This window comes from Larus michahellis, chromosome 4, assembly GCF_964199755.1.
Source record: "Larus michahellis chromosome 4, bLarMic1.1, whole genome shotgun sequence".
In the NCBI taxonomy this organism is placed as follows: domain Eukaryota; kingdom Metazoa; phylum Chordata; class Aves; order Charadriiformes; family Laridae; genus Larus; species Larus michahellis.
The window spans coordinates 58,416,528-58,429,984 of record NC_133899.1 but is presented as its reverse complement, the minus strand read 5'-3'; the positions used below and the strand labels follow the sequence as shown (position 1 = coordinate 58,429,984).

Here is a 13,457-nt window from a genome sequence, read left to right as displayed (position 1 = left end):
AGGCCGCATCTGGAGTACTGTGTCCAGTTCTGGGCTCCCCGGTTCAAGAAGGACAGGGAACTGCTGGAGAGGGTGCAGCAAAGGGCTACGAAGATGATTAGGGGACTGAAACAACTCTCTTATGAAGAAAGGCTGAGGGACTTGGGTCTTTTCGATCTGGAAAAAAGTAGATTAAGGGGGGATCTTATAAATTCTTATAAATACATAAAGGGTGGGTGTCAGGAGGATGGGGCCAGGCTCTTTTCAGTGGTGCCCAGTGACAGGACAAGAGGTAATGGGGAAAAACTTGAGCACAGGAAGTTCCATCTAAACATGAGGAGGAACTTTGTTACTTTGAGGGTGCCAGAGCACTGGAACGGGATGTCCAGAGAGGTGGTGGAGTCTCCGTCTCTGGAAACATTCAAAACCTGCCTGGACGCGTTCCTGTGCAACCTGCTCTAGGTGACCCTGCTCTGGCAGGGGTTGGACTAGATGATCTCCAGAGGTCACTTCCAACCCCTACCATTCTGTGATTATGTGACATCCTGAAGTCATCCAACACCACCTAAAAAGCCTAACTACATGCATCTAGAATTAATATGCCTCAGTACTGCTGGCATATTCAAACAGACTCTTAAGAGTCAATAAGCCGTACCTTACCTTGAAATTGTTTTCTTTTGGTTTTCTTCTCATTATTATATTAAATGTCTCATAAACATCTTCTGCTCCACTTTGGATTGTATTGGTCATATCTTGTTGATACTGGTTTGGGTCCAGAAATACTCTGTATGTTCTGCAATCCCCTTTAAGTCTTGGTTTGGGTTCAGGTCCTGCCCATAATGAAACAGTAAGATTAGAATTTGAAATAGTGCTACAAGCAGATTATCATTCAAATAAGCGATACATAATCATTCCTGAAATTAAATTTAGACAAATTCATATGATTAAACTGATTTCTGCATGGCACTACAAAAATTTTTATACGACTTCTAACACAGTTTTGGAATATAAGATATCTTATTCCTAAAACCAAAATATACTGGATTTATTAATTAACTTAATTATATCGGATTTTACCAGAGGAAACTAGTTAACCTTTCTCAGGCTGCTTATGGGATTAGTTTGTTTTTTCAGGTAGGAAATGAATTCAATGAGAATTGCTTAAAAGAGAAGCAAGTCAATGATTAGGCTGTTAACAAACAAAAAAAAAAATAAAGGGAAAAAAAAGTAAATCTTTCAAAGAAGCTTTGGTATGCCATACCTTCTTCAATAACACGTCCTTTCTCATCCAACATGCCCTGGATTTCACAGCCTCTGACATACACCAGACCAGTTTGCTCAACAAAAGGTCGTCGTCGGTCAAACTTGGTGCCATAAGGTTGCGTGGGACGTACCGTAATCAAAAAGCAGACATCATGTTTACGCAGACCTGGTTCCAGAAAGGAACATTTGGTGATTTGATTGAATCCCATTCGCTTTTTCCGTTCCTTAATATATATACACAATAGAACATAAAAAAATTTCTTTAAATAAAACCCCACCTGTTTCCAAAGAATAATGTGTTCTGTTTCAAAATATGCCTTTAACTTAAGAGGATACAGAACCATACGATATCGTCATCTTTTCCACTATTCCTGCACGCTAATATCTGCTAGGACTTCAAATACAAAAAGGAGAAACTGACTGCTTTTTTCATGACAACAAACTTATTTATTTCAGGATTATTCTTCTCCTAATAATCTTAAATTACACAACCTAGGTATTTTCAGTCTTATCTCAAAAGTAGCGTACCATTAACCTCTTATTCTCATTGCTTTCTTCTGCATTAACCTCCAAATTTATTTTTTTGTTTACAACAATTTAAGTGCAGTGCCTAGAACTGTGCACAAAATCCTAAACAAAGTTACTTTAGTTATCTACTTAAAAGGTCATTTCAATAAGTTACTTGTTTTCCATGCTACATTCCAGTTTATAAATCCCCATATGACTTGGTTGAGCGTTTTTTTTTCCCCCCTCAGCAGTAACACATTGTTGTGGAGTCACATTTGCTTTTGAGCAACAATGAGCTTGGACTCTTTTCATTCTGCAGAGCTACTGCCTAACAAGTTATTCCCCCAACGTGAATTTGTGCAGTGACTTGTTCTTGCTTAAGTTTAGTATCATACATTCATCCCCACTGAACTACACTCTACTTTTAAAATGCAATTTCTCCAATTCACTAATGTAATTTTAAACACTAATCCTTTTCTCCAGTATGCCTACAGATTCTCACAGATCTAAGACATCTTCAAAATTTATAGTAAACATATGCTGTATTTTTTATATGAGACAAATAACTTCTCATTACTCACTGGATATTATCCAAGCTAACAGGGTCTTGATGAAACTGCTTTATGTCAGGCAATGATTCATCAATTCTTCAACTCAGTTTTGATGAAGTTAAAGCATTACCGCTTCCAACATCAGAGGCTATTCTAGTATTTAAAAAGCTAGATGCACCACTATGTAGCTACCTTAAGCACAGTGAAGTCTGCTGCCATCCTCCCAGCTTCTCTACTTTAACAGAAATCTACATTCCCAAACTTGTATCTGCTTATTTAACACACACTCCAGCTCTAGCATTTGTGCTACGTGACCTGTAATCACACTGTGCAGCTCCAGCACATTTAACAAGTTTCTCTAGCAAAAGAGAAGGGAGTGACATTTACTGATAATCCAAGTACAAGTACATGCTTCTATGCCACTTGCCAACATGGTCAACTAAAGTTCAATTCCCCAAGCAAAAGAAGTGTCCCCTGTGGATACCTGTAAGAAACAGTATTTGGTACAGACAGCACTTCCTAATAATATTCAAATATACTGAAAACTACTAAAATGCACTGGTTTGAATTAAATCAAAATCTGTCCTCTTCACTTGTATGTGAGAGAGACACTACATTCTCCACTACTCTTTCAATATGACAGTATTAGCATACATATTCATTTAAAATGCTAAGTTACTTTTCCACATTCCCTGTTAAAGGCAGAATTTTACAGTTACAAACTGAACGACATGAATCTGAAATAGTAAGTGTTCTGTTCCCAATGGACATGTATATACTTTAATAATTTTGATCTTTATTTTAGGAAAGTATAATCTTCTTAGACTTGGAATTTGAGTAATATGATTTTTAAACAGTGTATTAAGATTGGAAAATCTGTATCTTGGATAAAAACCACCTTTCTTACAAATAAGATTACATCAAAGTGTATTTTGATGAGCACCTATTTTGAGCATCTTATTTCAAAGAATGTAAATACCTTCCCATTCATCTTTGATGCTATCTCGGACATTCAAATTAATTGTAACATCTGCTCGTACTCGCATGGGCCAGTTTTCACCAATATTGGGCTTTGCCACCTCTACCACTGTGAAAGAGACAATGGGTTGTGCCATCCTAGCCCATCCACCAAAGACCACACCTCCGTATTCCGATAACCTAAAAAAAAAAAAAAAAAAAAAAAACCAACCAAAAAAAAAAATTAACAACCCCCCCGAAGTTTTGTTAGTCATCACCTGATAACAAATTCAGTTGTTTTTTTAAACTGTGAAACAATTTCACTCACAGTCAGCTCTAAGACAAATGTAGAAATTTTGTTTTTACATGCTACTGAAGTACATGCATATAATCCTGCATTTTAGAACTGAAGCATAACGTGATCCAACTTATTCTTATATTTCAACAAACAAAGGCAACTTATGCTGGCATTATAAAGAAAAAAAATAACTCGCAGAAAGAGAAGAAAAAGGGACGATAACAAAAAGCAGCTACCAAATATGAGAGATACCACACCAAACGAGCCCTTGAAATCTATAGAGGATCAAAATGTGGCAGAAGGCAAATTCAAGAATACTCAGTAGAACCAGAAGAGTTGGTGGTAAAGCTTCCAGATTTTGTAATGTCAGACAAGGCTTAGTACTTTTAGAAAACTAAATCATCTGTCTTAACACAACAAAAGTTGGTTGTTAGCATCCAACAGACTGTCTTAACACAACTACAGGGATACATATCAACACAACCTTACAAAATCATCCCACAGGATGGCAACACCTTATGGAAGAAGTTAGCATGAAACACAGTATCTATGCAGTAATTTAAAATACACTTGTTACTGTGTATTTATTACATACACAGTATCAGTTATTCATTCTGAATGCACACTGGTGACAACTGAAACTCAACCGACCGGTTTGCATCAGTTAATAAATATTACCATGGTTTCATCCTACTGACACTATCTTCAATGTCCTGTCTGATCTCGTAGGTAGACTCTAACCGGAAAAGATTGAAGTTCCTCAGCAGGTAGTCATGAAGAGTCAGAAACTGCAGATTCAATTTGGGAAGTGCAAGACAGCCTGAGGGGGTAAGGGTGGAAGGGAAGGGGTATTTGATGGATAAACAAAAAGAAGATTAATTAATATATTGGTTCTACAAATTCATAAATACATACACACATTATTCTGTAACTACCATAGCTGTTATCCTGGGAGATTCTAAGAACTACTCCTTTTATAAATATACACCACTAAAAATCACAGATTTTTCAGGTTTTCTTTAAATGAACCTGCACAAAATTAAAGGAATTTTCATCCTTCTGCCAGTCATACAGCGAACTATTTAAAGACTGAATCCTTCCCTGTATTCAGACTACGGCAAAATTGATTTTAGAAAAACCAAATGCAGGGCAAAATAACAGTACTTTGCGAATTCAACAATTAATAAAGCATTAAATAATACTGAAAAAGGCTCATTATCTAATAAAAACAGTGCATTATCCAACAGTCCCCCAATTCCAATCCTTTATGTTTACTAGAAGCCATGAAAACTATTAATGTAGAAAAAAGTTTTAAGCCAAGAAATCAAATGTTAATACACAAGTTTCTGCTACTGTTATAGATTTATTTTTTTAATGAGAATGAAAAACATGGGAGGATTAGATCTAACTACACAATGAGTATTAAAAGTCCTAGGCAGGTCCTAAAGTTTCCATAGCTTCAGGGTAGTCTTAGATGCAAATTTTCCATAATAAAGATTCTTATACGTTACTCATTTAACATTTCTGGACTAAAGTTACAGTTTGACACCTATGCTTTAATCCTACGAAGGCATCAGGCTTTTGTAACTTGCAATATTATCCTTGAAACCTTTCACTGGTATATGTACTACATAATGGCTTTCACACGCATTGAGATACAATGGCAGTGAAGAAAGGCGACACAACACAGTGATTTCTATTCTGGAAAGCCTCATGGTGATAAAATACTTTAACACATTTCCCAACACCAAGTAATAAACCCTGTCCTGTAAAGCCAGTTATATGCACAAAGGGCAGGGCCTGAAGCAACACCTCTTTAAGGCTGCACAGCATTTATCAGACAGATATTCTTCTTCCCTCATTTAAAAAAAAACAAACAAACAAACCAAAACCAAACAAACAAACAAAAAAAAAAAAAACAAAAAAAAACCCACAAAAAACCAAAACCAATACGCCTGTTTTTCTTGGGCTAAATTACTCTTTAAGTTTTATACAAAAGAATTTAGCTACTTTTAAGAACACAAAAAACCAAACCCCAAGATGAAAACGGAACTGTCTTGTTTGAAATCAGGGATGGAGAATACATGGAGATCAAAAAGAGAAAGTGTTAACTGAAACTTAGAAGTAAAATAGAAAAATAGTTGTAGCACTGTGACAGCAACAGAAATGAATCACAACATTGCTATCAATACACAGATAATAACAGCAAAAGAGTTCACCACAGGAGAAAACACTTCCACTAGCAACCATTGTTACTTGCCAAAATTACGTTCCACCATTAATAAAATTTCTTTAACGCATTATTAAAAAGTCACAAAACAGTACAGAAACAGGTGTGATGAGCTGCTCTTTCTCCTTCCCTCCCTCTCGCAATAACACCTATATTGTGATTAATATATCTGGCTAATAAAACACAGAATACACACACAGTGCCCGAACAAATTCAAATACTGCAAAGTCAGCCTTTCAATACAGTCTGAATGACAGTAAAGCTACCTTGACTTGCATATAAAACCTAAATGTTCCAGAGTATTACAGCAACCTATGTGTTGTTTACTGAAATAAAAAAAAATTTAAAAATCTTGGTTTAATAATTTCCTAGAAATTACAGCAATCATCCTGTTTCAGGGTTTTTTTTGTGTGTGTGTGGTTTTTTTTGTTTTGGTTTTTTTTGGTCTGTTTTTTGTTGCGCTTTTTTTTTTTTAAAGGATAAACCCCCATTAGGAGACCTATTGTTCAGAAGAATCTGGTTAGGCTTTTAACTACTTGCATCACACTAAACATCAGTACTTCATCTCTTCTTGGACAGATCTCTAGATGGCATTCGTATCATATGTGTTCAGAAAAAGATACTCTGTTTCGTATAGCCCTGCCTTATTTAAAGGGGTCAAATTTCAAGAATTTCTTTTTTCTCATTAATACTCGTTCACAGAGAATTTATCTCAAAAAATGAACTTATGCTAAACATCTGAACTTAGGGCTTATATCTACACCAAAAAAAAGACTGAATCAAAACTACATGGAGGATGGAACAGAACACTCACTGCTCAAACCAGAAACATACTTTATACTAGTCTTTGAAGACATACTTATTCCAATTATTTGGAATTTCCACATTCCAAATTAAAATTTTCACATTCGTAATGAAAATTCTCATGATCCACACCAAAAAAAGGGTTTTTTTTAAAGTAGCTAGACAAAAATATACATGCTGTGTACTGCAAAGCTTAAAATTACATAATTCCTTATTTGCAATACCTGCAGTTTGCTTCCTTGATCATGAGCACGAACACTACATTTTGACTACGTCACTGAAAGGCAGTGTATGCACTCTACGTGTACACTTCTCCCTTGAAATAAAAGACTAAGATAATTAGTGTTAATTTCTTCCCATCATCACTCCTGTTTTTAATTTTAAAAAGGCTTTCTTGAACATACTGAAGAGCAAAGTACAGACAAAAGCTTTTCTGATGAGTGTTTACAACCTGTTTCACCTTACAGTAGCTATCTGTGCCACAGCTGGTTGCATGGCACATTTGTTACCCAGATTCGAAGCAAGAGTGTCTTTGTGTAAACATGGGCCTTAGGATTTTTCTTTAAATTCACTATAAATTTGCTAACAATTTAATCCCAGAGTTCCCGAATTCATAACTCAAAAAATGCCGACCTTACTCTAAGATGCTAGAATATGCCAAAGTACTGCATATATAAATTCTGAAGACAGAATGAACATAGACATTACAACTGCTTTTTCCGCAGCACTTACTGCCCTGTTCGGCATTTACTGAACTACTAATCATACCTTCTCCAGAATAATACTCAGTTGGTACAATATTTTCATCCCAAATAATCTTCTCTGTGGGATAGAGAGGCATCTGGTTGAGTTGCTGAATTTGAGATATTCGTCGCTCATGACGGGAAACCTAAAGAAAGCATGCTTTTTAAATTTCCGTAACTCAAAAAGGGACAATAAAGCTATTTTTGAAACATACACATTAATCCATAAGATTGCTGGTGGTCACTTGCCATTTTGACTCTTTTAATTAGTTTTGGGTTTGTTTTGTGGGTTTTTTTTAATTAAATATAAATAAATGTACACAGTGACATCAGAAGATGAACAAGCATATAGCCCAGCTATCGGTCATGGTACTGAAGTCAAACAATCATTTGGCTACTCAGCAGACCAAAAACGGCACACCAGAACTGAAAATATACAGCTAAGGCTTAGCAGAGAATCAACTTCAAATGAAATTTATTTTGCTTTCCATTAAACATATGGTCAATAGCTAAGTAACACTGCTGATTCAACAGCTAGTTCAATTCCCTCTTTGGGAGAAAAAAAAAAAATGCATTCAACACTACAATACGTCACCTGAACAAATATCTCTTTCATGGCATCCATAAGCATCATATTCCTACCATCTAAATCTTAGGAAACTATGTGAACAATTTTTAAAGAAATCAACAACCACAAAAAAAGCCTACGATAAAGATTTAAAAAAACAGCTATGCCATTCTAATACTGGTACCAGATTAGAAGCCTACAGTAATATCATTATATACTGAATATCCAATGAAACATTTGTGCACCAAATGGTATTTCAAATGGGCTTGAAGAACCAAGCAGGTACTGAATATTCTAGGTCTACTTTAGCAGATTTTTTTTTTTTAAAGGGGACAAACAGGTTACTACACAAAGAGCAACAACTTTTCCAGAACTCCTCAAACACTGCTGCTGAGACTCCGCTTACTGACCTTTACAGTTACACCAAACACACACATAATAGTTTCTCAGGGAAACTACATTTATAAATAAACATTTTCAAATACTTAATTTACATGGTATTAAACCTCATCTTAGCATGCGGTTTACTACTATAACACTGCAGTGGTTCACAAGTGGTTCAGCAAAAGGTCCTAAACGGCTACTTTACTGCGGTGTACCTGCTACATTTAGCTGTATCTTGAGTTTGCAATGAAGAAATACCAGCAATATGAATTATGGTTTTACCAGCAACTCCAGCAGAAACTCCTTTTCGTAGCTGGAGTCTTCCCCATCGGGCAGGGGCGGCAGGAGGCAGAGGTATGATGCCACCTGGTGGAGAACGTTTGAGCTGCACAGCAGAAGGAAAGACAGAAGCTTGTGTCACTAACACTGAAACATGAGAGAAAGCACTTATGGCAACTTTTTTATTTTGTTTTCCTTAAAAAAAAAAAAAAACCAAAAACCAAACAACTACAACTATGAATTTCATCAAAGACCGGCAATTACAGACCAGTATTTTAAGTGAAGAGATATTTTAAATATGTATTTTTGGAATTATTACAAGGTGCTCTAGAGCACTTCCATATGTGAACTGTGATCGGCCACAGGTGTAAGATGAACTACCCATCCACAATAAACACAGCAAGGTGTCAATATTTATTGTTTCAAGACATGTACTTGAAAACAGAACCAAAAAACTGAGCACATACTGCCTTTGTGAAAATACAGACTGTTATCCTTTTAATCACAGCATTTACAATACAGTACAGCTAACCCGGTGGTATACTTTTAGGATTTCTGTTGTAGCTTTTTTACAGAACAGAGTAAAAAAAGGCCAAGTTAAAAAGGTTAGAGGTTAACTACTGTAAGTTAATTACTGCTACAATTACTCTAAGTAGCTAGCTACTTTCCAGAAAATGAGTGCTTCCTCACATTCATTAGAATAAAGGAAAACACACAAATCTTTCTTACACTGGAATTCTAGTACTTCACTACTAGTGGATGCAAACTCTTGTCTCCCTATTTCAGCAGATGCAAAGGCACCATGACAAGTCACAAAGACCTCAAAAGTCACATGAGAAGTAAGAAAGAAAAATGTCTAGAAATTCATTAAATTAAAGCATACTGAGAACAAAGAATTTCAATCTCATGTTAAATTTCATTTTGGTAACTTACCTAAGGGGTCCAAAAAACTTCACTAGTGAATCACGGGTATCTACTGCAGCTACATTTGAGAGTGCGAAGTCATATAACTCCGGGAAATGTGCAAATGCTGCTCTCTACAAAAGACCCATGCCCAGAAACCTCAATGTAGGCATATTAATGAAACCATTTAATAACAATCCAAATATTTATACAAAAGCATAGCTTCCTCCGATTCAGAACACACAGCACCCTGTGGACGCTACCAGGATAGAAATAAAAACCAGGTGAACTCTCCATTTTATTAGTACCTCCTATTTGTCAGTCCTGTGCTTCCAACACAGTATCTTTTTTTATACACCTTTCTATCAGCATTTGTTCTGTCATTAAAATAAAACGTAATGGGGGCAGACATGTAGCCTTGCAGACAACTAAGAAAAACATGTTTAATTTAACCATGCCTCCTTGATTTATTTTTTTTTAAACCAATGGTTAAAATTCTGAAAATTTATATGACTACTAGTAATGTGAATTTTCATTTTGCCTCTCATGTAAAAGGGACCACTATTGGTACCATATGTGCGCGCTGATCTTGAAGAAATGGTGCCACCTACTGCATAATCATAAGTTCCTACAGCACTTAATTTTCCCTTCTGAACAGATTTAATGGGAGCAGTTCACCTCTACAGTATCAAAGCAAAAGTGGTGATCTTTTGCTGGAGCATATTACTTAGTTACAGTGACACACATAACACTGAAGCGTTAAGTGTATTTGGTATGGTATAGAAAGTCAAGTTAAAACTATTGCTGTAACTCTACTGAGTTACAAAAATAAAAAAATGAAAATGAAAAATAAGAGGTTTATTTTGCAAAATATTTGATATCTATACCAGATGCAAATTAGATTAAAACACCACCACCAAATCCTTCCCTCCCGTAAGACGGCACTTTTTTGTCTGCCTACCTGTAAAGAAGTAATTCTGTCATAGTGAATTGTTGTCATCTCATTCTCTGTCAGAGCGTTTCCAGTCTGATCGTTGATTTCAAAGCCAGTGTAGAATTTAAGCATATCTAAAAGCTGAGACATCATCCATATACATTAGTGGATTAACAATAAGAGACGCCCTACCACAAACAAAAACCACAACTTAACAGGACAAATCTGGGCTCCATGCACAAAACAAGTGCTCCTCAAAATTCTTGAAGAAATGGACTAAGGAGTGGTACCTAAATTTTATACTTGGCTGCTGCACAAAATAATTTTGCCTAGGTATCTCATCTGCAAGCCACAGAAATTACAGCACAGACCACAATCAATGTGGTTTCTTTTACCTACTAGGACTTGAAACTCAAACTAGCTGCACTAAGGTGACTCAGCCAGAGGTTCACCGAGACACTGAACCCAACTTCTGGCTTGCTCCTACCAAAAGGCAGCAGTCTTGCTCCCTACTGCCCCCTCTGATGCCAGCTCTGGAATTCATGCTACCTTTCAATGAGATTAACTCAGAAGAATAAAATTATTCAGACATGCTGCTGGCTTTGTGTTCCATCAATACTGACCCTCAGAGAAACTGAACAAATGCCAGAGACAGGTGACAGCAAGCAGCAGGAAAAGCAGCTGAGATGCAAGAAAGGGGAGAGGTCCTCAGATCCTGCCATAAAAAACACTATACTGTCTATGACTGAGTAAACTGAAGGACAGTAGTGGAAAAACTGCTGCATTATAGAACAGTCTGAGGTCAAAACGAAGCACAGAAGAATGCACTGGTGACAGCTTCTGCAATATGTGGGGTAAAGCACACCAGAAGTTGCACTGTCTTCTAGGTTGTGCTTTTAAGAACTGCTCGCTCAAAAACAGAGCCAGAAATGTAAGAGCAGTCACACACACAGGTACAGGTAAGAAAGAACTATGGTCTGAAGGGATTTAAATAAACATGTAGTTTGCATCCATCAGAAAAACCTGCCTTAACAAACAAATATAAAACAAAACAACTGCAGTATTCAGAGCTGCATCGGAATGAAAAAGTTATTTTCACCAACTTTGTATCTCACCTGGCAAAAGAGATGACCTTCCTTCTCTCTTTTAGCAAGACTGGACAGGTAACAGTGGACAACAAGATGGGAGTCATCCAACACTGTATTAAACCAGCGCCGTGTGGGAAGCAAAGCCTGCCATAAACAACCTCATGTTAGTACATGCAATTCTTCAAAATGGAAGAAATCCCGGTTTCTCATTATGTTCCATTTCAAGAAGGTGTATCAAGATAGATTGCTGCACAGTTATTTACATATCTAATACACTAACAGAGGTTCTCATATTAAAGCAGCATTTACGTACACCAAGACACTGGTTTTATGCAGGTAGGCTGCTATGAACACAGCTTTTCATAGGACTGGGAACACCGCACAAACCTGCCATTAGCGAGATTGCATCCTGCCAGTAATAAAAGTAAATAAAATAAAGCAATTGTTGTACTACCAAGTGTCTACATAATGACTGTGTGCTACAAAAGATATGTCAAAGTACTGCAACATAGGTTTAAATTTTTGTTTTATATACTAATTTCATTAATTTTAAACATGTCTTTCTCAAGACTGCAAACAGTGTTTCTTCAAAATATGGTATGGTATCTTCTATCCTTTGTAAGATACTCAAATTAGGTCTAAGAATTTTTTTGTAAACAAAACAGATCATTTCTTCTCAATGTAAATGCCTTAAGCTGCTATATGTAGCAACTGCTCAACAGCATACAGTAGGACACCTCAACAATTCAAGAGAAAAATTAGTTGTTCTCAGTAGAATCTACAGACTAAATTTAGAAAGCCAAAAAGCATCAACATGGTGTTTAGAACTAAGACAAAGAAAATAAAAGAATCTGTAGTAGAAAACGTCCATTGTCCTGCACAGTAATTACAAAAAACAAACTCAGAAAACCATAAGAACTTTCCACGGAGTCACTCCTTTCAAGTTATCAAATCACCAAGTTTTGATGGCAGTCTTTACGAAGTCTTTATTTCACTTTAATATGAAACAAATATTCTGAAAAAGGCATCAACATAGGTAAAAAGAGCCCCTGAACACAGTGCATGCTACCGAGGCAAAAAGACTTGGATTTACAGATAATTTCTCATTTGCATTTTCCAGTTATATAAACAGGCTTCATGAACTGAGTTTTAACCTTCCTGTAATACCTAGCAAGAACCAACATCAAATGTACTGCCTCTAAGCACTTTGGCTAACAGCCAGACTTCAGTTTACCTTCAAATACAAATTTTCTCTTATGAGGGTGTATTATACCCATAAGAAAACAAGCTGTAACTTAAAGAATTCATTCTATTGCACCTACAAGCACAGGCTTCTTCAGTGATTTAGCTGAGGACAGTCAGCTCGTATGAGTTCAAGATCAAGCCATTTTAAAGCTCCCTGTGCTTACCGTTTCAGAAAACTCTGTCTTATTTCAGAATGTCTTCTAAATCTGAAGTTACTTTAAATAAGTTGCTACTCAGGTGATACATTGTGAATTAATACCTTTTATTCTTAATTATGCTACTGCAAAGCTTAAAATTGTCCCACTTTCTCAGTACCTACTGAAAAATTTCACAGAACCTCGCTTGCCCTCCTATTATTCTGTAACAAACCTAGATCAGCAGAACTGTTACTTCTAAATAATGAATTCTAGTCAAACAGAAACAGTTTGCATTTCAGAACTACCAATGCTTTCTGGGACTATACCCTACACCACTACACTACGAACACAAAAGATACTTTAGGTGACCTATTATGCACTGGGAAGAATACTTCTGCGTTATTCCTAGCAGATCAAAGCGTCACACATTTCCATCAATTGCCAGAATTATTAGCACTGCACCAATTAAGAAAGTCTTCTTCACTGAGCAATTTAGGATCCTAGCTTTCTCTAACAGTTCATCTGATTTATAAACATTACTAGTCAGTTCCCAAGGTGGATGCACTGCTACAACTCCCTATTTACAG

The 13,457-nt window shown here is 36.3% G+C and overlaps 1 protein-coding gene across 1 annotated transcript in view; it reads right to left on the bottom strand.

The window, feature by feature from the left end:
- The window catches only part of AQR (aquarius intron-binding spliceosomal factor), a 55,540-nt gene that overhangs the window by 30,786 nt on the left and 11,297 nt on the right, over positions 1 to 13,457 (bottom strand). The window contains exons 11-19 of the mRNA XM_074585035.1: positions 11,516 to 11,632; positions 10,428 to 10,541; positions 9,497 to 9,600; positions 8,567 to 8,669; positions 7,358 to 7,478; positions 4,234 to 4,375; positions 3,280 to 3,458; positions 1,241 to 1,408; positions 640 to 809 (exon numbers count right to left, since the gene is read on the bottom strand). Of these exons, the coding sequence (XP_074441136.1) occupies positions 640 to 809; positions 1,241 to 1,408; positions 3,280 to 3,458; positions 4,234 to 4,375; positions 7,358 to 7,478; positions 8,567 to 8,669; positions 9,497 to 9,600; positions 10,428 to 10,541; positions 11,516 to 11,632 (1,218 nt within the window). The remainder of the gene's footprint in view (positions 1 to 639; positions 810 to 1,240; positions 1,409 to 3,279; positions 3,459 to 4,233; positions 4,376 to 7,357; positions 7,479 to 8,566; positions 8,670 to 9,496; positions 9,601 to 10,427; positions 10,542 to 11,515; positions 11,633 to 13,457) is intronic.